This window comes from Sparus aurata, chromosome 19, assembly GCF_900880675.1.
Source record: "Sparus aurata chromosome 19, fSpaAur1.1, whole genome shotgun sequence".
Classification (NCBI taxonomy): domain Eukaryota; kingdom Metazoa; phylum Chordata; class Actinopteri; order Spariformes; family Sparidae; genus Sparus; species Sparus aurata.
This window is the reverse complement of record NC_044205.1, coordinates 30,114,301-30,140,639: the sequence shown is the minus strand read 5'-3', so window position 1 is coordinate 30,140,639 and position 26,339 is coordinate 30,114,301. Positions and strand designations below refer to the sequence as shown.

The 26,339-nt window shown below is 40.8% G+C and overlaps 1 protein-coding gene across 1 annotated transcript in view; it reads right to left on the bottom strand.

Annotated features, from left to right (window-relative positions):
- LOC115569868 (uncharacterized) overlaps positions 1 to 26,339 on the bottom strand; it is a 207,558-nt gene that overhangs the window by 114,844 nt on the left and 66,375 nt on the right. The window contains 6 exon segments of the mRNA XM_030398062.1: positions 502 to 963; positions 1,221 to 1,362; positions 1,431 to 1,547; positions 2,823 to 3,088; positions 3,357 to 3,574; positions 4,765 to 4,811. Coding sequence (XP_030253922.1) covers positions 502 to 963; positions 1,221 to 1,362; positions 1,431 to 1,547; positions 2,823 to 3,088; positions 3,357 to 3,574; positions 4,765 to 4,811 — 1,252 coding nt within the window.

Genomic DNA, 26,339 nt, shown 5'->3' with positions numbered 1-26,339 from the left:
CATTAAAAAAACAGGAGGTCCAAATACAAAACCTGGTCTGACTGTCTGTGTGAGACTGAACCTGTCTGATGTGCCACACAGTGTGAGCTTTATGTGTTCAGACAGAACACACTGTGAATTTTAGAAGCAGCAATGTTGCATAGAAAACCACTGAAACGATGTGATAAGACAAGAATTCACCTGAGCTGATGCAGACTGACATGAAGACCTGTCCACATGAGTTGACAAGGTTTCAGTTCTTCTTCTTCTGACCTTGTTTGTCAAAGAAACGACATGTAACCATGATACATTCACACAGCTTTGTACAAAAGAACAAATGTTTCCCTGAGAAAAATTGTGGTTTGTTTGGGCCTTTTTTCTCCAACTACAGTCACACACTGTCAAAGAAAGAGTCAAAGAAAACTCATCAGAATGTCTCATTTAAACATTTAACTGCATCATGTGAAACTGAACAACAGCCAGCTGTTACAGAGAATTATCATCACACTTTCTTGATTTAGCTTCAGCTTAAGTTCAGCTGTCTGTAGAGGAGAGGATCCACCTCACAGAGAGCAGCGATCAGGACTGAGCTGGCTTCACTTCCCTTTCCTCGCACTGTGTCGATCACACGTCTCGCACTGTCTGCTGTGACTATGATACTTCTGATTGACTGCAGTTCATTATCTGTTATAATGCCATGCTGAAGAAGTTCATCCAATAGCTGTTTCAGAACAGGTTCAGACACTCGGTTTACAAACTCTGTCCTAACAGAGAACAGCCTCTCCTCTGGGACCCTGTCCACTGCTGGGACCCTGTCCTCTGCTGGGACCCTGATCACTGCTGGGACCCTGTCCTCCGCTGGGACCCTGTCCACCGCTGGGACCCTGTCCACTGCTGGGACCCTGTCCACTGCTGGGACCCTGTCCTCCGCTGGGACCCTGTCCTCCGCTGGGACCCTGTCCATTGCTGGGACCCTCTCCTCTGCTGAAACAAAAAATAGGGTATCGTAAATTCATGAAGATCTAACTTTGCGACTTAATCAAGTGAAAACTACCAACATTATGATTATTGATTATATACAGACAAGTGCAGCTGGTGCCGCAGTTAATATGACTCTTGATCACTCCTAATAATGATTGCTAACTTATGAATACTTTTGCATATTCTATTCTTTTCTAATCTATCGCTGGGGTCTAAACTCTGACAGGTGCTTTGCTCCTGCAGGGTGGTGAAGCCCTTACCTCTCAGATACACATTACGTTTCCAGACGTCTTTCCTGTCTTGGTCCTGGACCATCAAAGTCACTTCCTCTGCGTTTGTCGTCAGGAAAACTTCAAATGTTGGATGGAAGTTTGGTCCATGCTTTGGGCTAAATGGTGCACGCTGAAAGCCAGAAGCAATGTATCATTTTCAGGTCTGTTGCAAAATTCTATTTTCATGTGTCCACTCACCTCCGGCTGTATTGTGCAGCCCTCATGTTCACAGCAGACACTGTAACTTTGATCAATGCTGAGACGACAGTCTGAAGAGGTCCTGATGTACTCAGCACCTCCTTGTTGAGCAGCAACCTTCAGTCACAGGACATTTTATTTTGGCATTTATGCTCAGATAGTCAAGTCCATGTTATTTATAGAGCACATCTCAGACAGATGACGGATGAGAACTACACTCAAATAAAATGACAGAGACAGACATAATCAAGAGAATACAAGTAAATTAATACTAGAAGTTAATACTAGAATACTACAAGAATACACAGAGAACAATTAATTAAAATCAAACAATTACTAACAACAGTGTGTCATCGGTCATGTATTTATGATCGCTAAAGACCAGAGAAATGAGATGCTTCTTAAAATGGGCTTTAAAGAGGTAAGATCTAAAATGTTCCACTGTAAAGGGGCTAACAATGGAAAATATCCAATCTCACTTTGGATGAATCTACCACCACTTGCAGAAATCCTACAAACAGCTAGTAGCTGCTGCTAATTTTGTGCCCAGTCTGCATGACTCAAACTTCAGAGGGATAAATTCCTGTGCCAAATCCTTACATTCTGACTGAACGCCTTGAGGACATTTCTTCAAATTCGGCATCCATTTGGACCAAAGATGGACTGGTTAAAATTTGATGTTCAAAGATCAAACTTCACTGTGACATCATGATGTTCCCTCACAGTAAAATTAAGCGGGACTCTGAATCTCTTGATGACGCCGCTGCAGCCTCGCTTGACACATGCAGTAGAAGCACAACTCAGACAGCCAGTATGGCTGCTCTAACCTCAACATGGACGCCAAAATGAAAATCAATATGTCACCCCTCGCACATCTGCTGCTCTCACAGCTCGTGTGGCCAGCCAGTAAATAGAAACAGCATCTTCTTACTGGAAATTATAGTGATAACGGGGGCAACTCATAGCTCAACTGGTACAGCAGGTGACACATGTACTGAGTCCAGCCTGCAGTCCGTTGCTGCATGTCTCTCTTCTGTCCTATCAAATAAAGGCTTGAAAGCCCAACAAATAATTCCAAATGATTATATGTACATAGTGCTGACTTGAAACAATTGCGATAAATCTAGTTTATTGTTTAATCATCCATATGATTTTGTTTTTATATGTAACATAAAGGGACTACAACAATCAATATACAATCCTGGCAGTATAATGACGATTAAATTGTAAAAAGAAATAGATACATTCATCTGAAAATGTACAGACTGATTTTGATTCTTAGCCCAGCGTGAGAAAGTTTCACACTTGTGCCTGACCTGAATCGTCTTTGTGGAATGAGCTGTATCTAAAAACATGAGTTTAGGCTGATGGTAAACACGACACATGCTTTACCTCATGCACAGGGATGTTGTCCTGCAGCAGAAATACATCAAGTACTCGATGTCTTCTGTCTGGAGGCCGGAGGAACAGCAGAACTTGGCCATTCAACGGCAGTGAGATGTTGAGTACTCTTTTAACAATATCCCAGACCAGACCAAAGGCAGAGAGGTGAGGGACCTTCACAGCCACATGAGTGTCTGTGATCTCCAGCGGCTCCAAGATGCTCATCCCATCGTCAGTGATGTGGACGACAGACAGCAGGCCATCAACAAGCAACGCTGTTAAAGGAAAGAGCTGTTAAACTTTTGTTTTGCTGCAGGTTCATCTTTGGCAATTTTATGTTTGATCACTTCAGTTCAGAGAGTTCAAATTAATCTGCTGTTGTCGTCTCTGCAGTACTGGGGCCAGTTAGCCTCTTCCTTCATCTATTACTTCTGAATTCATTATCATTGTTGTTGCATGTCAATGAATGCTGCAAAGCACTGCACAAAAATCTTTAAATTTTACTCATTCATTATTTAACACTGAAGACAACCATGTCTTTACCATCCTTAGTTTCAGAGTGTGGCAGGTGCAGCTGACAGACAGCATCATCCTCTGAACACTTGATATCAAACAGCATCCCTGCAGGTCTCTTGCCAGCAGATTGGAGGAGGCTCTCACCCCATTGGACAGTCCTGTACAGCAGCTCCGCCTCCCGAGCCATAAAAAACACCAGGCCAGTCAAAGAACACTGGAACACACCTGGACCAGGACACCTGAACCTGCAGGACATAGAAATGCTGGTGAACGCACTGTTAATTACTGTTTCTGATGAAAATCTCCCTATCCCCAAAGTAGTGACAGGCGACCCAATGAAACTCGCTGTTATTTCAAGGAAACGAAGATTTCTCTGGTTTGAACATTGTTGGAAACATTTGGGATAATGTGAGAACACAACTCAACAACATGGAGAACACAGGAAATGTCAGTTTTAGACATTTTAACTTGTATTTTTTAAGTTGTGTTGGTGGTGTTAAACGCTGAAAGATCCAAACCCATGCTATTGTCATATGGCAAAAAGTTACCATTCATTCATATGGATCCATAAGATCTCAACTGCTCAAGGGCCTGAAATGTAAATGGTTTCAAAAAGTTCTCAAATCAACATTTTTTTCACCATAACTTAATTGAACTGCTCTTTATGAATGCACCTGACCAGAAGCCCAAAGAAGTTAGACATGGACAAACTAAACACTGACTCCAAAGAGGGACTTCTGTATTTTTAGTGGCCACCATAGGGGGAGAGCCAGGTGAGTATTTCTTTTGTTGCCGTCTGCAACCTCACCACAAGATGCCACTAGATCCTAGACACTGGATCTTTAAGCAAGTTTGTATTGTTTTATTAGATATTCAAAGTGTGATTTTATGACTTACGTAGGTGTATATTTAACATAAACCAAGTGGTACACTTCTATGAATCCATGCATTGAGCTGCAAGGAGTTTAAAGGCTTTAAAGGCTAAATCTTTGTTGGTGTTGAGGAGCTGCAGAGTTTATTCATGTTCAAACTGCAAACTGTTCTGGACATTTTCTGCCTCCTGACATTTCTGCTGCTCAACTTCCCCAGTGCTCCAGATGCTAACACCTATCTGCTGTCTGAGTGTGTTTTGTTTCAAACAAAGCCTCCATTCTTTACAATATGTAAATCAAAACTCATAAAAGATTTGCATTGCTGAGTGTAATGCACAGAATATGAAGCTGTTCAAGGATTACAAGGATACATATTTGCACTTGCACCATCTGTTTGCATTCTACACAGTTTTATAAATTAGACTGTTTTCCAACTGCTGTGACCACTTTGTGTTATAATTATTCAACCTACTGTTTTTAGCTTCAAAATCTTGTTTAGATTCTTACGTTCACGAGTTTCAAAAGAAGCTGGAATAATGTTTTGTCATTTTATATATGATTACCTGTATGAAGAGTCAGGTGTCTGCTCAGGTGAGAAGGTCAGTGGAGCCTGTGATTACAGAAGGCAAAAGTTCATTTCAGAGAAATGCCAACTTGTGTTGTCTAAAGTAACAAAATGGTGAACCCACACTGTCAATATTCAACTCAAGCACGATCGTTATCCAAGTATGGATCGAAGAGGAAATAGAATCAATGATGTATTTGTTAAAATCTGTAAGGCCAGCCTTGTTATCAATGCAGGAAAACAAAAACTCTGGAAGAGACGATCAGCATACAGGTTACATAACCACCACAGAAAAAAGGGAGAGAGAAGAACAAAGAGAGAGAAAGAGACAGGTCCAGCATGTCATGCAGCAGCAGGTGGATTATGTAGTAGATACAGCACCACTACATGTATCACTACAGCACTGAGGAAAATGAATGCAGTGTTTCCTCTACGTGTTTCCCCCGCCACTCCTAAATCCTAGCCGCCACTCCTTCAAATTTCTTTTTTTTTTTTAAATTGTCGCAAATACACCACCGCTGCATCATATCGCCACCTTCACTGCAGAGTCCTGCACTGGGTCAGGTGTCGCGAGTGCTGAGGTAAACTAGATAACTATCTTGCTCAGTTTCTACTCTTTGGAGTAGCTCTCCCCCCAAGAACTTACCGGTGCCATCGACGTTAATTACTTGCGAGAGCGCGGCCTTGAAAGTGACATCACGTCAAGCGCCCAGGCATCAGGTCAGAGAGTCAGAGGAGTGTCATCTTGAAAATAGGGCAACGACTCACCGGAGAAAAGGTAGACTTATTAGCTTAAGAAAACTTAAAATAGATTTTATAAGTTCAATAGACATTCGTATAATATTGATGGCCAGCTAAGGTTACGTAACATATCGGTAGCTTAATTAATTGGGCCCGGTGCCAACTCAACTCAGTGTCGCTAACGCGAGTAAACTAATTGATAGCATTAAGCGAATATATACACGCCATGATGTAACTGCTGACTGCATTTTCAGAGGAGCTTGTTCAAATATTTCTCAAAACCCAGAAAAATTCATTGTTCCGAGCCTGGGTGCAATCTTTGCCACTGATTCTACAGCCCCATCAAGAAATTATTATTTATTGTTTTATTTATTTCTTTATTCTATTGTTGTATTTTTGTTATTATTTTTTATTTTTACATTCAGCCTTTAAAAAGCCCTTTTCCATGCCAGCCATTCAATAAAAAGGGGGATTATGCTGGGCATAAAAGTAAAATCTGCAGTTAAGTGTCATTTGTTTACGCTGCCACGGCTCCCCGGAAAGCCTGCCCCCGCTGCTGAAAAAAATCCTAGAGGAAACATTGTAAATGGCTTTTGTTTCAGTTAAAATTCACAATTGTACAGTAAAAGCTTGCAGTGATTTTTAAAACGGAAAACTGTGCATGGAAACTCTGTAAACATCTTATAATGTCAGTTTTTTAGTATGTGAATGATACGGCAGTTGCAGTTTAAAGCTGAGCTCAGAAGTTGTAAAAAATCTATCAGATTCTGAAACTTAACAGATGTTGTTTCTAATCTTAAACTTGCACACACTACATTTGAATATAATGGCGCATCACACACTCCAGGATAGCATTAAGATTGCCGTGCCAGAGGGAGCGATGCAACACATGCAAACAGAACAAATCCAATCACTGTGACGTCATGTTAACAGCCAAGTCCAGAGAGACAACTGGTGTTTGATTTGCATTGCAGAGATATGCAAAGTCTACAAATTTGTATATTTCTGTAGTCAACATCCTCTAGGGCCAGCAGCTGTACAATGTTTGGCAGGTGCTGCGTCCCAATGTGCAATAGAGTAAATATTTGTGGTTTTTTTTGTTTCTTATTCATATTGTTTATAATGAGTCTGTGAGCAGTACAGGAGGTTTATGACTGTATCGGTAAAACCCTAAAACCCTGTTTCCAGTAACCCAAAGTGGCAATCACATCCTGTTAAGGATGAAACTCAACAATTCTGGCCCTAAGCCATCACCACACCCATGACGAGTCTATGACGAGTCTAAATACAACTCATGTACAACAATGAGCTTAAAGTTGATATTTCAGCAGCATTTCTGTTGTTACAATTGAGCTCTTGTTAGATTAATTCATTTGTGTGCTAAGGTGCCACTGACTGGTAATGTTAAAGAAAAATTGTTGGTGCAAAGACTTTTCCTTCAGCTGTAATGAGGGACAGTTGAGACTAAACTGTAACCTCGTTTCTTGCCACACCTTTCGAGTAATTCCATTGTTGTTTTACTAATTATGCAAATTCATGCCAGAGAATGTTCAGACTGTACATATTAATTAATTAAAATCTATAATTTCTGCAGTTTTAGGTCACCATATTATTTTCACTGGTGAAGGCTCAATACGTCTTTCCAAATATAGTCATATACTGAAGGACACTGTGCAAATGCTCCTTTCGTACATTTTTGTCATCAGTGGGCAGGTGGAACTTTTTTGTCTCATCCGGTTTGACATCAGAGTAATCTGATGGAGAGAAGTGACACAGAAAGAGCAATAATGAAAACTTGCATAGTGTGAAAAATAATTTGGATCACATGCTCATTTTAAAATTAGATTTGAATGTACTTGACCTTGATGAATGGGGGACATTACTTTTTTTATGTTCGTCAGCTGTGATCAACTTGCCATCAATCCTGTAGGGATGAACATAATCCCTAAAGTTATGTATCAAGTTTAAATTAATGTCTTCTTTGAGTTAGCCAAATTCAAAGTCCTGACACAAGCCAACTGATCACTTTGCATTGTGTTATACTGTCACAAGCAAAGACAAACAACTGACACCATAACACCAGGTTTACTATACTAAACTAAAACTGGAATGTAACAAGCTGAACTGGTTACAAACTAAATTAAAAACTTTTTTTGTTTGTTTGTTCATTACCAATAAAGGATATTGACACTTTGCAACACACAGTTGCCCTGTGAAATTGAAGTTGTAGCTTCTTCATGCAACACAAATATAGAACATACATATAAATATTTTTCATGTATTTTAGATGCATATGTAGCTACATACTTCTGCCACATCATACTTAGCCCAAACAATAACAAAGTAAAACTACTGTTAAACTATACGACTTTGTTGTGAGTTGCCGCTAGATGTGAGGTGCTTATCCTTGTTACTGAATTGGCAACTCCAACCTCCCTATGTTTGGTACAATACCTTCGAAAACAGCATGGCATAACGCTAACCTTATACTGACCTCAAAGTCTTCAGTCTGCAGGGTGGACTCTCCACAAGATCAGACAGCAGCTTCACTCCTGAATCCTGCAGGTTGTTCTCACTCAGGTCCAGCTCTCTCAGATGGGAGGGGTTGGACTTCAGAGCTGAGGCCAGAGAAGCACAGCTGATCTCTGACAAACTGCAGCGACTCAATCTGAATAAAGAATAAATGGTGGAGATAAAAAAATATTTCTTATCTCCAATTTTTATCTCCAATCAGATGTGTTCAGGTTTTAAATGTGTAACTCAAAATTACTATGTCCTCATCAATAAGCTTTCCTTTAGAATGGGTCATGTGACTTTGTCATTGGGTTATTGTGGATCATCATCAGCCTTCTACAGACATCATCCACATGTCAGCACAACATTCACAGCTGTTCATTTCAACACAGATTAACCACAAGCTGCTGATCTCAGTCAGGTCTGGATCAATTATCAAATCAGACATAATGTACATTTTGTTCTGTCATTTTCTTCTCTTTCTAATTCATATCAACCATGTGTCATTTCATAAAAATACTAAGACAGATGTTTTCTATAGAATTTTAAAATGGCCACTAAGAAAACAAATATAAATACATGTGTGTGTGTGTGTGTGTGTGTGTGTGTGTGTGTGTGTGTGTGTGTGTTAAGCAAATCAAGCATTCAAAGATGCTTGATTTGCCAAAGATGTGTCCCAAGAATTTAGATATTGATTTCATTTTGCAGCACAATAACAGATAAATCCTTGTTTCTGTACTAACACCAACCCAGTTTGAGTTCAGACTGAATTCTGAATCAAAATGTTCAGACTGACAAACCTTTAAAAAGAGCTGCGTGATTTGTGCTCAGATAAACACAGAAAACAAGAGAACTGAAGGAAATGTAAAACTTCTTTGATAGATTTAAATTAGGTAGACAAACTCTGTGTGAGAGAAAAAGACATGAACTGACTTCAGAACCTCCAGTTTACAGTTTGGACTCTTCAGTCCAGAACACAGCAGCTCCACTCCTGAATCCTGCAGCTTGTTGGAACTCAGGTCCAGCTCTCTCAGATAGGAGGGATTGGACCTCAGAGCTGAGGCCACGACTTCACAGTGAATCTCTGAGAGTCCACACTTAACAAATCTGTGATGACAGAGAAAAAACTTCAACTATAAACATTCTTCATCATAAAAATAGACGATGCAAGCAAGTGAACATGAGTGGCTGCAATCAGCGGGTCAGTTGTTGAGTCTGGGCTGGTCAGTCACTGATCAGCTGGTCTGTGGTTTAAAACTAAGCACCTCCTGTCCACATGTCAAACCCAAACCAGCAACATGATGAACAGAAATCTGAGGCTTTAGACAAAAGTGTCCATCAAACAGCTGTCTGTGTTTAACACAACTTTGATTTCACTCTGCTTTTGATCTACCAGTAAATTCATCTAATTATTTATTTTGCATTAATAGTGTAATCAGTACTAAATAAATAAAATAATTATAATTAGGGCTGTACTAAAATGTCAAAACAACAATATATTGCAATAGGGCAGGGCGATGTGGCTAAAAAATGTATCACGATATAACTGTTTCATACAAGTCGATATCTATACTCACTGATTTTTTTTTACCCGTTTAAAATGAGAAAAATTTGAAAAATAGAGCAGGTCAGAGCAGGCACCACTACGCCTGTGCAGGGGTGGGGCACTACACAGTACGCACTGCTTGAGGGAGGGGGGCTGCCAGCAGCGTATGCGCGAGAATGATTGACACTTTTCAGACACTTCCCTTGGTTCTGATTGGTTGTATTGACCCGGGAGCGGTGGATTCTTGCAAATCAAATTAGGGCCACTGGGTGGAGCCACAGACAGCTGACCTGTATCTTATTTTACTGTCAGATCATAATGACAATTTTAGCAAATATAACCCAAAAATAGTTACAGACTACAGCTTTAAAGAAACATGTTAAATAATAATTTAAGGAAAAAGTTTCCAATGTGGAGGTTCTATATCATACATGTGTCTTGAGGGGGGATCTCCATTCTAACACTGATGTTGTTTTACAGTCTTGATGAACACATCTGGACTTACCGAGCCTTCCGGCAGTTCCTCAAAACTGGAATCAGTCTCCGTCGTCCCTCCTGTGATGTGTTGTACTTCTGTGTGTACAACTCATCCAGAACCTCCTCTGACATCAGCAGCATGTAGGCCAGAGCTGAGCAGTGGATCGCAGAGAGTTTTTTCTTTGTTTGTTTTTTTGACTTCAGGAACTTTTGTATCTCCTGATGGACTGAGTGGTCCTTCATTTCCAACAGACAGTGGAAGATGTTGATGCTTCTGTCAGGAGACATATTTTTCTTCCTTTTATTCTTCAGGTTGTTGATGGCTCTCTGGATGATTCTTGGACTGTCTGTCTGACCCAGCAGACCTCCTAAGAGTCTCTGGTTGGACTCCAGAAGGAGGCCATGAAGGAAGCGAACAAACAGGTCCAGGTGACCATTTCTACTTTCAAGGGATTTCATCATTGCTCCCATCAGCAAGACATCAAGTGTTGAATCAACATGTTTCTTTCCCAGAAAAGCATCCAGGACCTCTGTGTTCCTGTTGGTGAAACAGTGGAACATGTAGACTGCAGCCAGAAACTCCTGAACGCTCAGATGAACAAAGCAGTAGACTGTTTTCTGGAAGATCACACTCTCTCTTCTGAAGATCTCTGTACAAACTCCTGAGTACACCGAGGCCTCTGTGACATTAAGACCACAGCGCTCCAGGTCTTCTTGGTAGAACATGATGTTTCCTGTCTCCAGATGTTCAAACGCCAGCCTCCCCAGCTTCAGAAGAACTTCCCTGTCAGCCTCCGTCAGCTCCTGTGGACTCGTCTCACGTCCCTCATCATACTTCTGCTTCTTCCTCTTTGTCTGAACCAGCAGGAAGTATGAGTACATGTCAGTCAGGGTCTTGGGCAGCTCTCCTCTCTGGTCTGTAGTCAACATGTGGTCCAGAACTGTAGCAATGATCCAGCAGAAGACTGGGATCAGACACATGATGTGGAGGCTCCTGGAGGTCTTGATGTGTGAGATGATTCTGCTGGACCGATCTTCATCACTGAACCTCTTCTTGAAGTACTCCTCCTTCTGGACGTCAGTGAAGCCTCGTACTTCTGTTACCCTGTCCACACATGAAGAAGGGATCTGATTGGCTGCTGCAGGTCTGGAAGTTATCCAGACGAGAGCCGAGGGAAGCAGCTTCCCCTGGATGAGGTTTGTCAGCAGCACGCTGACTGATGACTTCTGTGTGACATCAGACACGACCTCATGGTTGTTGAAATCCAGTGAAAGTCTGCTTTCATCCAGGCCGTCAAAGATGAAGAGAAGTTTACAGACAGCGAGCTTCTCTGCTGTCACCTTCTGTAATGTTGGATGGAAAACATGGAGCAGCCTGAGAAGACTGTACTGCTCATCTCTGATCAGGTTCAGCTCCCTGAACGACAGCAGAACCAGCAGACTGACATCTTGGTTTTCGGAGCCCTCTGCCCAGTCCAGAGTGAACTTCTGCACCGAGAAGGTTTTTCCAACTCCAGCGACGCCGTTGGTCAGAACGACTCTGATGCGTCTGTGTTGGTCAGGTGAGGCTTTAAAGATGTCGCAGCACCTGATTGGAGTGTCATGGAGGGTCTCCATCTTGGAAGCTGTCTCTAGCTGTCTCACCTCATGTTGGGTATTAACCTCTTCACTCTGTCCCTCTGTGATGTAGAGCTCAGTGTAGATCCTGTTGAGGAGGGTTCCACTTCCTGTTGCATCACTTCCTTCAGTCACATGTTCACATCTCCTCTTCAAACTGATCTTATGTTCATCTAAAGCCTCCTGCAGAACACTATCAGCTTGAAGAGAAAAAAATGTGTGAGAATACAGAAAGAATTAGAAGATCTGATTATTTCTAGGAAGAAGACCAAAATTAAAGAAGGATTTCATAAAATCTTTAATTTCTTTGTTGGACAACAGAAGAAATTAATGAAGAAGAATCCTGTTTTCAGACCTGATGACATCAGCAGACAGATGTTCAGTCTTACCTTGTACAGTTCTGCCCTGACTGACTGATCTTTCTCCACACTGGGGACAGGAGGAGTGTTCTGATGAAGCAGACTGGTCCCAGTATGAGGTGATGCACTGTCTGCAGAACCAGTGTCCACAGCTGGTAGAGACTGGATCCTTCAGGACGTCCTGACACAAAGAACAGCAGGACGGCTGCTCCTCCACAGAAACATGACTCTTCTTCTTCTTTCTGTGGAGATGAACACATTACATTACTGGTGACCAACTGATGCCTCACATGTTGAATGCATCTCTTCATCTACATGCATAGCTTGTATTCACATCCTGATATATTTTTAATTAACTTTCTAATCAAATATCATCAACATCATAGATGTCAATCATTGTCTGGATAGGAGAGAGGATCTCTTAATTGATTAATGGAACAGCCCACACGACACAGAGGTCAGATCGGGATCAAGAAGACCCGGACTACACCCCTGCATCCCCAGAGCAACGGGTTGGTTGAACGGTTTAACCGAACTCTGGCCGCCCAACTAGCCATCCTGACCAGCTGCAACCAGCGTGACTGGGACCTGCACCTACCTCTGGTCTTGTGGGCATACAGGATGGCAATCCAAGAATCCACTAAGTGCACTCCTGCCTCGCTCATTTTTGGACATGAGCTTTGCACTCCTGTGGACTTGGTGTTTGGTCCCCCTCCAGAAATGGAGGTGGGGGACCGCCTGGTTTGGACTTCCTCCACAATCTCTGAAGACATCACATCTGGTGCATGAGTTGACCAGGCAGGCTCTGGCAGAGGCTGGGTCTCGCCAGAAGAGAGCTTATGACTCCCGTTGCAAAGGGGAGGACTTTGCTTCAGGGGATCAAGTGTGGGTCTATAGTCCAGAGCAAATAAAGTGCCTTTCACCCAAGCTGATGAGCCAGTGGGCTGGACCCTGTACTGTACTTGAGAAACTGTCAGATGTTGTGTACAGAGTATGTTTGATTACATTACACATATTCCACTTTTGAGTGGAATCACATACCGTCAACATGACGGTATACGCACTAGTTTCGTGCATGTCATACAGCAGAGTTTGTAAAACAGGCAATCGAGGAGATGCTGAACGTGTGTGAATAGACAAGCAACACGTCCACATCATTTTAAGTGACAACATAAGTAATATGAAAAGAGCAATGGGTGATATGGAGGTACCAAGCGTGGGTTGCATCTCGCACACACTTCAGCTGGTTGTACACAAGGGTCTGCTGTCACATGTCATATACAGAAAAAGAAAGAGCCATATGAAAATATTTACTTTGTTTCAACAAAATACAAAAAACTATTAAGGAACAGCTTGGATGCAGGTACTTTGTTTCTTAATGCAGCTGTATTATCCAGGAAAATATTAGTGAAGGCTAAGTATAGGATCGGGACTCTGTATAGGCATTTACTAAATATTAAAGGACTCGATTCGGGATTGGGGTAAAAAAAAAATTATCGGGACATCCCTAATTAGGAGCTTTGTTTTCCCTCTCAGATGATCTCTGCCTCCCTCTGACAGATGTTGGTCTGATATCTAAAGGTCAGCTAACAGGAGAAACAGTCTCTTACTTTGTGGCAGAAGGTCCAGGTTCAGTACTGAAGTGTAGTGGTTCGTCTTTGGACCAGTCATTCTTCTGAAACAGACGACTGGACACTGGAGACTCTGCTCCATCCTTCTCTTCATCCACCACTCTATGGCTCATGTTCATGTTCTGGTCAGTCAGACAGGTGAAACATTAACAGTTATGACAAGCTCAGATCACAAGAGCAAAGAAACACATCTGTTCAGGAGTCACCGACAACAGACCTGTCCTTTGACAATTTACACACAGGGCTCAAAGCGGGTTGGAGGACGTAACATATTAAAGACGCCACACACGATATCAACAGTTAAGGAAGCTTTGTTGTATAATTCTTAAAAGAAAACCCCAGAACAAACAAAAAAGGGCTGAAGATCCCAGCCAAAAGGAACAAAAGATGGGAAGATGCAGGACCAGCCATGCAGTGAGCCGTCGTTTCTGTTCACTTCCCTCTAAACTACGTAAATGATAGCTAGACCTAAAACAAAAGAAATGAATAACTGAGCTACCGGTGATCTCAGCCCAAAAAGGAATATGACAAAGATGACAAACACGCCAACACCTAAAGGGCATGGCGGTTATCCCAACCTGTTTGGAACAACGGAGCAAAAAGCATGAGGAGAGAGCAATGGAAATAAATAGAAAACATTAATAGTTTTTTGTTACATAAGACAATACAGATAACATACATTGAATGCAGCAGCACGGGTCTTGTACCCCTGCCGTCTGCATGCAACTATTTATTTCCATTGGGCCTAATAAGTTCATCTTATATCTTGTCAAATACAGTCCAACTGACTTAAAGCAGTGGTTCCCAACCTTTTTTCCTTGAAGCCCCCCTTGCCTGTGTGCAAGACAAGCCAGGCCCCCCCAACCCCAACCCGCATACACTGAAAGAATAAAGTGATTAATTACAAACTTTTATTTGCAAAAATAAACAACAGTTGTAGGTTTTTGCTCTTTTTCTCCTTGTTTTACAATGTACATAGATACATTTCTTCCTTTTTTGTGTCATCAGGTGTATCACACACAAACACACACACACACAGTTTGCCTATCTACCTGCCTCCCTCATAGGGGTGTGGTGATAAATAGCTTACTGAATTTAAATGTGGACCAAAAATATGTTCAATTTGGATTATACAGACTTTTGATTACCCAGTTGGGTGTGTTGTTGGGATTTTATACATCTAATGTGCACAAATATAATTTTGGTAACCTCAAAACCTCAGAGCAGACAAAGTTGTGTGCCGCCCCTGCGATCACTGGCGTCCCCCTAGGGGGGGCCCGGACTCCAGGTTGGGAACCACGGACTTAAAGGGCAGCTGTGGAACACAATGTGGCTGTTGCATTTTTGGCATGACAAAAAACAGACAAACTATCTCTATAATCACTCCTGAGTATACCGCATGACAGGTCTTCACACTATCGCGGCGCCATCTCATCACATGAGACTAGGAGACTTGAGATGATTATTTGTTTTCTTAATGTGACGGGAACAGAAAGGGCTGGTACAGATAACACTGGAGCTGAATCTGTGTTGTCTGCATGCAAGACACAGCAGTTAACCACTTCTCTATCATCACCACAAGTTACGAGACAGAACTGAACAATTTATTGGCGACATCACCATCATCACATTATTGTAACACTGTACTGATTATCTATTATTTTTACTTTTAAAAATATATTTACATTGCACTAATGCCTTTTACTGTTTACTTGTTCTTCTTATTCTATTTATGTTGTGTGAATAACCGGATGCTGCTAAAATGTCATTGTACACTGTGCACTGACAATAAAAGGATTCTGATTCTGATCTTTCAGGGTTGTTGCGTTACATGAAGGATTTTATAGGTTTATCCCATAGGTGCGGCCACATGGCTGCTACTTATTTGAAAGTGTGTGATATTTTAGTAGAAAACTGGCACAGGCGCTTATGGATATGGAAATTCATCGAAACAGGTCATATGCGTCAGCGTAGATAAAAGCCAATTAGGGCAAAGTCCTGACATCATGAAGGTGGGTCTAGGCTCGCGCAGCACCTGGAGAGCAATTGCTTAACTGCTCTGTAGCCGCCTTGCTCCCGCGATATCTTAAGGTCATGTGACATCGAACGCGGAGCAGAAACCACTCCCATCCAGGTCATCGTGGACACATTTTAACCAGCATGCATCAGGCAGCCCCGTGATCTGGAACTCGCTTATTGTCCCGTGTTAACCCCGTGTTCTGCTGTGCCTCTTTCTCTCTCTCCCTGTTTCTGGTAGCACGCTCCTCCCTCTCCACCTGAGCACACCTGTGGGTAATCGGTGCCCTGGTAGAGTGGGGGAGGTGATATAAAGGCAGAGAGTGCAGGGACAAAGGTCGATCCAAACAGGCGCGCAGCAGCACACCTGTGAGGAGGGCTCTCTCCTCATGCTTTTTGCTCCGTTGTTCCAAACAGGTTGGGATAACCGCCATGCCCTTTAGGTGTTGGCGTGTTTGTCATCTTTGTCATATTCCTTTTTGGGCTGAGATCACCGGTAGCTCAGTTATTAATTTCTTTTGTTTTAGGTCTAGCTATCATTTACGTAGTTTAGAGGGAAGTGAACAGAAACGACGGCTCACTGCATGGCTGGTCCTGCATCTTCCACTTTTTTGTTCCTTTTGGCCAGTGGCGGTTCTAGACCAGTTTTAATAGGGGGGCCAGGTTGGGGCCGGCTTTTTTGTTAGGGGGCACATACAACCTGGAAAAAAGGATAAATCCCTCATTCACACAAAGCAGTGTTTACAATTTCAGCAATTTTTTTATTTATTTATTTTTTTTTTTTAAATAAAAATGTGGGGAAGATAAATTTAAAAAATCAACTATATGATAAAAATAGGATTTAAGAAATGATTTCTAGTCATGTCTTCCTTCCTACGAATGCACAAGCTCCATTTTCTGTTTTTTTTTTTTGTTTTTTTTATTAATACAGGTGCAAATCAACATTACAGACAAAGAATATAGTCAAATAATATATGTAGATAAATAACAGTAATTATACATATAAGCACGGACACTCTTCAAACCATTTAGATAAAGTGATATCATTACTATATACAATTGGCAGAGACAAATCAAAATCATAACTAATAATTCATAATCATAACTCAAACAATGAAAAAAGGGAAAAATAATAACAATAATAATGATAATACTAATAATAATACTAATAATACTACTACTACTAATAATAATAATAAATACATAAATAACACACAACACCTGCACATTTTATAGTCCCTTGACCCTCCCCAACCCCCTCGCACAGATCTTTCTCTAATTTTCAGACCATGCTGGATATTTCAGGTAAATACTTAAGAATATTGAATAATAATAATAAAAGGTTCAATCATAGCTCTAGCTACCTCGAGTGCCTGCTTCCTTGCATTGAGCACCCTCTGACCTGCTCCATTCATCTTGGCAACAGAGAGCTCCAGGGATAACAACTCTATTAAAGAATAAGTCCATTGAAGCATAGAAAGCGAGTGCGGTGGTTGCCACCTAACTGCTAACATCTTTTTAGCCACTATACATGCAGAGAGCCACAGCAGCCTTTGCATATGGTTAAGGTTTTGCCCAGAATCATCATTTAATAGCATACATTTGGGAGAGAGGTCAATCTCTAGGCCGAGTGCATTGTGGAGATGTTTGACTATTTGTTGCCAGAAGTTTTGAACTGATGGACACTCCCACATGATATGCAAGAAGGTGCCTATTTGATTCAAGTCACATAACTTACAATGTGGAGAAGGAGATAACTTAATCATGAAACGCCGTTTTGGTGTTAAGTAAGTGCGATATAGAAAATTGAGATTGGTTAACTTATCATTTAGGCTTTGTGAAGAATAAGCATAATTCCTCCAAACTCTATGCCAGTCTGAAGGTGATTCAGGGCAGTCCTTATTCCACACATTTGTTATCGTTAAGGGGATCTGCATATGTTCCAACAGACTATTATAAATTACAGAAACGTGTCCTTTAGGTAGCCCTGATATTTTCTTAAATAATTCCATTATTGGATAATTAAGAGGTTTCCTATCAATCAAAATACCTGCTGCTCTTAAGGCAGAACGTAATTGTAAATATAAGAAGAAGGAATTTGAGGACAGTTTAAATGTTTCACTCAAATCCTGAAAGCTTCTTAACCCATCGTCATTCATAATGTCTCCTAAACTGTGGATTCCTGCTTTAGACCACTGAGGCGAAATAAAATGCACCCCACCAGACTTAAGAAGGCTGTTATGAAATACTGGAGTACTTGCATGCCATTTAGATGTCCAATTGTATATTTTTTCTATTTTCCTAAAATTTTGAATTGCACTGGCTACTATTGAACCATACTCCAGTTTACATTTATTGACAGAGAGACATGTAAACAAACAATCATTTAAAGAAGCAGGTGCCACCAGATTCTTCTCAATGTTAAGCCATGGAGGTGAAGTTTTCTCACTAAACCAATTTAACAAAGGACGAATAGTAAGGGCGTGGAAGTAAAGTTTGAAATTAGGTACCGACTCCTTCTTTCTTTGTAAATTAGTTAACCTTATTTTTGGCCGTCTGCCTCTCCATAAAAACCTAGTAATAATGCTATGAATTTTCTCCCAATATCTTGGAGGAGGTGCCATAGGTAGCATATAGCTACAGAAATTAACTCTAGGAAGCACATTCATTTTAATTATTGAAATTCTACCAGACAGATATATAGGTAGCTTCTGCCATCTTTCCAGGTCTTGTTTGACCATACTAAGAGTGTTATTATAATTCTTAGTGATTGTTTTTTGTAGTGATGTAAATACATTTACTCCTAAGTATTTAAAATGAGATACTACTGGGATGTTGAAATCTGTACATTCCTCCTTGCTCACAGAGTTCAATGGTAAAAGGGAGGACTTAGTCCAGTTTATCTTATAGCTGGAGACATAACTAAACTGTTCGAATATGTTAAGGATGTTTGGAAAAGAGTACTTAATATCAGAAAAAAATAAAAGTATGTCATCCGCAAATAAGGATATATGATGCAGAGTGGATTTTATTTTTATTGGTGTAATGTTTGGAGATAACCTAATAGACTGTGCCAAAGGCTCCAATGATAATATACACAACATTGATGAAATCGGATCTCCCTGCCGACTGCTCCTGCTTAATTTAAAGGGAGGAGAATGTATATTACCTGTAACTACACTAGCTGAAGGATTTGCATAAATAGTTTTAATCATGTTAATAAAATTTGACCCCAACCCCATAGAATTCAATACGGACCATAGAAAAGACCATTCAAGACGATCAAAGGCCTTTTCTGCATCAATTGACAAAATGGCTTTTGATGATAGATTATCAGAAGTATCAAGAATATGCAATAGACGACGCAAATTGTCTGCTGAGAGGCACTTTTTTACAAATCCACTTTGATCTGGATGAATCAATTTTGGCAAAAACAGCTCCAACCTACTAGCAAGTGTCTTTGAAAATAATTTAATATCTGCATTCAACAACGATAGGGGGCGATAGTTAACGCAATTAGTTGGGTCCTTATCTTTTTTTGGAAGAAGTATTAATAAAGCCGTGTTCACATCTCTTCCAAAACATCCTTTTTGAATAGCTGTGTTAAACATCTCCTGTAATGGTGGTCCTAAAATGCCCCAAAATTTTAGATAGACCTCAGGATGTATGCCATCAATTCCAGGGGACCTACCTTTATTCATTTTTACTAAGGACTGTTTAAGTTCATCAAGCAATAACCCTAATATTGAAGCTTCTTCTTTTGATAATGAAATTAGCTTTAATTTCTGAAGATAATTGTCCTTGTCTAATGCTGATGAGATGTTATCTGAAGTGTACAACTTTTTATAGAAGTTTGAAAATCTTTGATTAATCAAATCAGGATCAGATATCATAGAGCCACTTTCTGATGCAATGATTGCTATATTTGTGAACTGATCATTTGCTTTTATTTTATTGGCTAATAGCTGACTGGGACGATTACCATAAAAAAATGATTCATTCTATTTTTATTTAAAACAAACTCAGCTCTCTGCATTAGTATTAAGTTAAGTTCTACCTTTATTTTAGTTAAAGACTTGGCTGTTTGCTCAGAAAAATTTATTTGTTGTGATCGTTCTAAGTCAATCATAGAGGCCTCTAATTCCCCAATTCTCTTAAGCTGAGCTTTTTTGAGTCTAGACGAATATGAACTGGAAAAATTCCTTATGAAGCCTTTTATTGAGTCCCAAAAATGTCTAGCATCATCCACAGAGTGACGATTCATCTCCAAAAATTCAGCAAGTTCCAGTTCAAACTGTTCACAGAACTCTTGATTTTGCAATAAAGTTAGATCAAAACGCCACCTAGTGGCTCTTTTAGGTAAGTTTGAGATCATTAATTGACATACATATGCATGGTGGTCCGTTAGAGTCATATGCTTTATTTCTATATTTTGAACCAAAGAAATAAGGGGAGTAGACATAAAAATAAAGTCTATCCTTGTAAAGGTTTTATGCCTATTTGAAAAGAAAGTATACTCCTTAGCAGTGGGATGGTGTAGCCGCCAGACATCCATAAGATTAAAGTCAGAGAGCAAATGCTGTAATGCTTTGGTTGCTTGTACATTAGAGTCAGATTTACTTGATTTATCCATTTTGTAATCTAATATGGCATTCATGTCAGAGCCGATCACCAACTCAAAGTCAGAAAGTTCAGCCAAAATACTATTCAATTGAGTAAAAAAAACATTATCATATGAATTAGGGGCATATATGTTGATAAATGCCAGTTTTCTTTCATTGTAAATACACTTAACAAAAGCAACTCTACCATCTTCATCACCACCCTTGTCAATGATGTTAATTCGTAGTGCTTTACGAATTAGTATTATGACCCCTTTTGTTTTATTTATAGCAGAAGAGGAAGCACATACTTTATACAAGTGATTTTCCATTCTGTTAACATCATCTCTTAGCAAATGTGTCTCCTGAAACATAGCTAAATCAATTTTGTTTCTTGCTAATAGATCTAAAAAGGCTACTCTCTTATTAGGGGAATTAAGGCCCTTTAAGTTGCAACAAAAAATATTCAAACTACCCATACGTTTTTCAATACCGAAACATTCAGGGGAAGGGAGTATATAAATGGAGAGTGAGTTACAACAATATTCTGATAAACCAAACATTTATACCAGCACCATTCTTCACAAAAATATAGAGAAGATCCTGTACATCCCCCCACCCCAACCCTCTGAGTCACCCACCAATAGGACACAAGTACAATCAAAAATACAGTTGAAACAGAAAGAAAATATATTGTCCTATTGCACAGACTCCTCTCACTCCGCCCCATCTGTGCGGATGTGTAACACACTTTAACAAGGAGAAAAAAAGAAAAGAAAAACGCAGATCCTCGCCGCTTCTTTAAGTGACTCCCAAGTTCAATAATGTAGTTAAACCTAATTTCTACTCTTATTACCAAAATTACTACCTTGATGTTAGGAACGAAAAAGAAAAAGAAAGACGCGAAGAGATATCTCTCATGTCCAACAACTGTCGTGAATCAGAGAGTTAGTGCCCCCTCCTCATGGTAACTGTTGAAGGAAAGTTTCAGACAGCCGGGATATTAAGAGATGGTTTCACCTGTTGTTCGAAGAAGTCCATCGCATCCATTGCTCTAGTGAAGGCGTACGTTTTCTCCCTGAAAGTCACCAGCAGTTTAGCAGGATGAGCGATGCCATGCCTCAGGTTGGCTGTGCGTAATAGCGCCCTGATGTCAGTAAACTGAGCCTGTTGTTTGCTCTGTGGTCATATCAGGGTAGATATGAATTCTTCTTCCTCTGTAGTTTAGTTTACCCCCCATGGCTCCGACCAGGCGCTGGATGGTGCGTCTCACTTCGAAGCTGTGTAGCCGGGTGATCATACAGCGGCTCTCATTTTGAACAACTGGTCCAGTGCGATGCGCTATGCTCACAAGTGGTTGCGGGCCCAGTTTTTCTTCCCCGAACAGTTCATACAAAAGCTTGGTAACAAAGGCAGTAGGGTTACCTGCCTCTATCCCCTGTTGTAGGCCAATAATTCGGAGATTGTACTTCCTGCTGTGATTTTCCAGCGCTTGTGTTTTTTCTTTTAATTCTTCGTTCTCTGCCAACAGAGCTTTGTGGCTCTTCTCCAAAGATTGCATGCGTTCTTCCATTGTATTTGCAGAAGTTTCCAATTCGTGCACTTTTGATTTGCATGCTGTTAATATGAGATTTAACTTACTTAGCTCCTCCTGCATCGGCTTCAGTTTCGTATCAAAAGCCGTTGAGATTTCCTCCCGCACAATGTCTCTAATCATTTTCGCAAGTGCTTCGGGATCCATTGTTGCACTGCGGAGTGTAGACGGCATAAGTTTGACGAATGATATAAATCGTCAGTAAGAGCTGCCTTAGGGGAGATATGAAACTCAATCTTTGTCCTTAATTGTTTGAAGGAGCGGCGTGGTCGGCGTTTGGCGTCCTCACAGCATGTCACCGGAAGTCTGTCCTGTCTGTCATTGTCTGTCATCAATTTCAGCAATTTTGATTGGGTAGCAAACTGCTGAGACACTATATTTCTGCCTTTCCCTTCAGAACAAAATCATTGCAAGAAATCTGTCATTGTATTATTAATGCAGACTCCCTGTCAGGGGGGTCCAGACTCAGAGTTACGGGGGCACTGGCTCCTGTTGGCCCCCCCCCTAGAACCGCCCCTGTGCAACAGGGCAGCGATTCCACTGCTCTATTCCCTCAGACTGCATTTACTGGTTGACTACTATTTTTAACATCTCAGCTTTAATAATTTCGAAAGGAGATTAATATGAGAAAAAGGCCAGCAGAGTTCCTATAGCGTTCAACAGCGAAAGCGATCAGTCTTCTTACCTGATGAGGTAAGAAAACCGATCACCTTCGTTGCTGATTTTCTTCAGACATTAGTAGAATTTCACTTTCCTCCATTTCTTCTTAGACGAAGAATGCAAACGCCTCATGCTCAGCCAAGTCACGTCACGTCTACGGGAAGAGTGTCCGACTTCATAGCAGCGTTTGTAGCCCCGCCCCTACAGTCGCCACCAGATCTCGCTGCTGCGGTCAGTCAGCAGGTGTTCAACTCGAACGCGCCTCATGTTAACTGGCGACCATCAGCCGAATGCATCTGCGATCACTGTAGTTACAACAGATGTTGAAAGCGTGAAGAGAAGACGTAGCTGTCCTCTGATGTGCCTCTTTGTTCAGGTGTTCTCTGTGCTGAACATACCTGCTACGTGTTTGGGCTGCTGTTTGAGTACACGTGTCTAACCCTTAGTCGCTGTATCAAAGTTGCTGCTTGTTACGGAACACGGATAGTGCTTCATAGTAGTTACAAGTAGTCTAGGAAGTACTAAGCTCAGCAGTACAAATCTTGGACTAGTTATGGAAACATAATTTCGTGCGCACGTTATAGCTATAGTGTGGCCACAATTAAAACATTGTTTGCTTTTTTGAAAACGTAATTGGCGACTAGAGATACCAGACTATACATTGCGCATGCACAAAGCGTGGCCACAGCAGAGCGTCCTTGTGTCATCTGACTATTCAATTATTTCATTTAATCTGGCAAATTAAAAACGAGTCAATATTTCGTTTTTCTGTATGCACCAAACATTGAACATTGGTGTGTGTTTTCCCATTTTCAGCCCAAAACAAAATATATATATTAAACAAGGAAACCAAAACGACATAATGAATCTAATTTACATTTTCCGTTATTGTTACGCCATTTCCCACGGTACATTTCTGCTATGTGGTCATTCTCGTTTTTTCGTATGATCAGATGATACACGGACCCAGACAGTCTGGTGTTTTATTCCTTCAGTCGACACGAAAATAACTGAATAACAGTAGAAAAATAAAACGTTGTCTGAGCACTCACCCTGCGTCAGGTGCTTCGGCTCTGTCGAACAAATGAAGTCTGTTAAATGTGTTTTTACTTTCAGTTCATTATTCCCGCCCAGCTTTCATACAACACCTACGTCATCACTGATCATGTGACTGTGTCTGTGTGTTTGCTGCTGACAGATCAGCTTTTAATCAGAGCAGAATCACAAATACTTTATTGATCCACGAGTTACAGCTGCTCACATTCAAAGTCCAGAATACGCAGAAAAATAATAATAAAACTATATATAAGCAGGAACAACAAAAACAAAACAGGATTACAAGAAAAGTTCATTCGACTAGAATAAAATATCCAAATATGCAGAGTGATAGATAATGAAAAAGTTGTGTTATTGCACAATATGGTATAATAATTTGTACTAATTATAATAATAAAGTTTTCTGAGCTGTTCACTGCTGTGACATCATCAACTTGTTCAGACTCATTAGAAACAGCAGACGGAGCTGCAGCAGAGAAGAAGGGAGGAGGAATAAAGTCTTCAGTCCACTGAAAATTTATCTGAGTGAATTATGGTCATGAAACTGAAACATGTTGAATATTGTCAATATATGAACCTTTTCATGTCTCTCACAGACCACAGACCTTTTTAGTTTTGGTATTTTACAGAGCTGATCCTCAGAGAGCAACACTTCTGTTATTTACCTTCAACAACTCATAAAAAAATCATAGAAAAGTCATAGAAAGTATAGATATTTGTGATATTGATCTTGTATTACTTGGTATCTGATCGAAACTAATAATTCAGCCCTTCCAGGCACCCGGGCCCTGTACCTCTGTGGAGCTGAAGCACAGAACGTCTGGGTTTGGTAAAGGCTTTATCTGCTCCTCAGAATGGATTGTGAGTGTAGTTGTAAATAATAGAATCTGTGAAAAGATATAAACACATGAAGAATGGAACAAATACATTTAAAATATAATCAAGCACTAAGCAACATTTAAGTCTGGCTGCTGCATACTGATATCAATCTGCAAGATGATTAGAAATACAATGTGGACATCAGCTGCAGTTCTTCATCACACCACAAGGTGGAGCTACAACACAGAGCAATAAACAGATTTTACAGTTAACTTCACAACAGTTTAACAGGCCTGTGTGTGACTTAAAAAGCTTTAACAATAATGATTACTAATAGTAATACAATGTTTTGTTACTACTAAACAATACAAGATAAAGATAAAGAGCTGATCTCAGAGCAGTTCACACTGCAGCACTGACAGTCATCTCCACTTGTTGTGATTGGTCCGTCAGTCACTGCTGGATGAAGCTCTCCTCTCCACTCCACCTCACAGTAACACGGCCCAGTCAGAGCCTCTCCACCCACCAGCTGATGGTGCTGCTTCAACCTCTCTGGATCATCAGGACACAGCTGATCCTCTCAACACCTCCACCTTTCTCATCACTCTGACTGAGATCCCTCCCAGCTGATGAGAGAAGCAGAGAGACAGCAGAAGTGATAAATCTAATGTCTCTCTCAGGAAATACTGGATCTTTACTTTGATACTGTGTTTAGTACAATACTGCTGAAACCAGCATGAACTGACTCCAACCCTCTACTGACCTCAGAGTCTCCAGTCTGCAGTCTGGACTCTCCTTCAGATCACACAGCAGCTTCATGTCTGAATCCTTCAGGTTGTTACTGAACAGGTCCAGCTCTCTCAGATGGGAGGGGTTGGACTTCAGAGCTGAGGCCAGAGAATCACAGCTGATCTTTGACAAATTGCAGTTCCACAATCTGATGTAAAGAAAAAGTGATGTAAGTTTAAAAGACAAAGTTCCTGCTTGAAATCATTCAGTGTTTAATAATCTGTTCAGATTACTCCAAACACTTGAACCCAACAGGATGCAGGTTCAACACTGTAAAATACAAAGTGAAACAGAGCTCTCATTAATATTAATAAAACAACGTGGTGCTGCTTCAATAAAGACGTAGTGACTCCACCTCTTAAACTCTGCAGCTCTGACTGATTTGTGGACTAACAGTGGTGGTGGTGGCGAACCATACATCAGCTCCACAGTGAATTTCCTCTCTCCAGAGTGGGAGCTAAAGTCCTTCTGTCTAGAAACTGTTTTTCCCAGAGGACCACACAGCTGAGCACATCTTAGAGTTTTTTGAAAACATGCTGCAGGAGTGGAACATCACAGATGGCAAATTGTCTACCATCACAACAGACAATGCAAGTGAATATGAAAAAAGCATTTCATGACCAACCCTATGTTTGGCTTGGATGTTTTGGCCATAACCTTAACCTAGCTATAGCCAAAGCACGCAAAATTCAAAATGTTGACACAGCTGTACGAGCGTGCAGGCATCTTGTACAAGGTTTCTCTCGCAGCTGGAAGAGAAAAAGAGAACTGAAGAAGCAGCAGGCAACCCTGGAAATTCCTGAAAAATCACTCATTCATGATGTAGTGACAAGATGGGGGTCCACTTTTAAAATGATTGAGAGATTCCTCGAACAGCAACAAGCATGTTGTGCAGTTCTTGCAGCAGACAGGAGCTGATGGCATTTAATGCCAAAAGACAATGATGAGCAAACTTTGGAGAGGGTGTGCCAACTCCTGGGGCCTCTCAATGACTTCACAGATTTACTTGGCTCTGAAACAAAGACCACCCTCTCTTCTTTGAAGCCTGTTATGGAACACATCACTAACCTACTGAATGAGAATGAGGGAGATGATGCCCTAACAAAACAAATGAAAAAGGTAATGATGGATGATTTGCAACAACATTACTCCT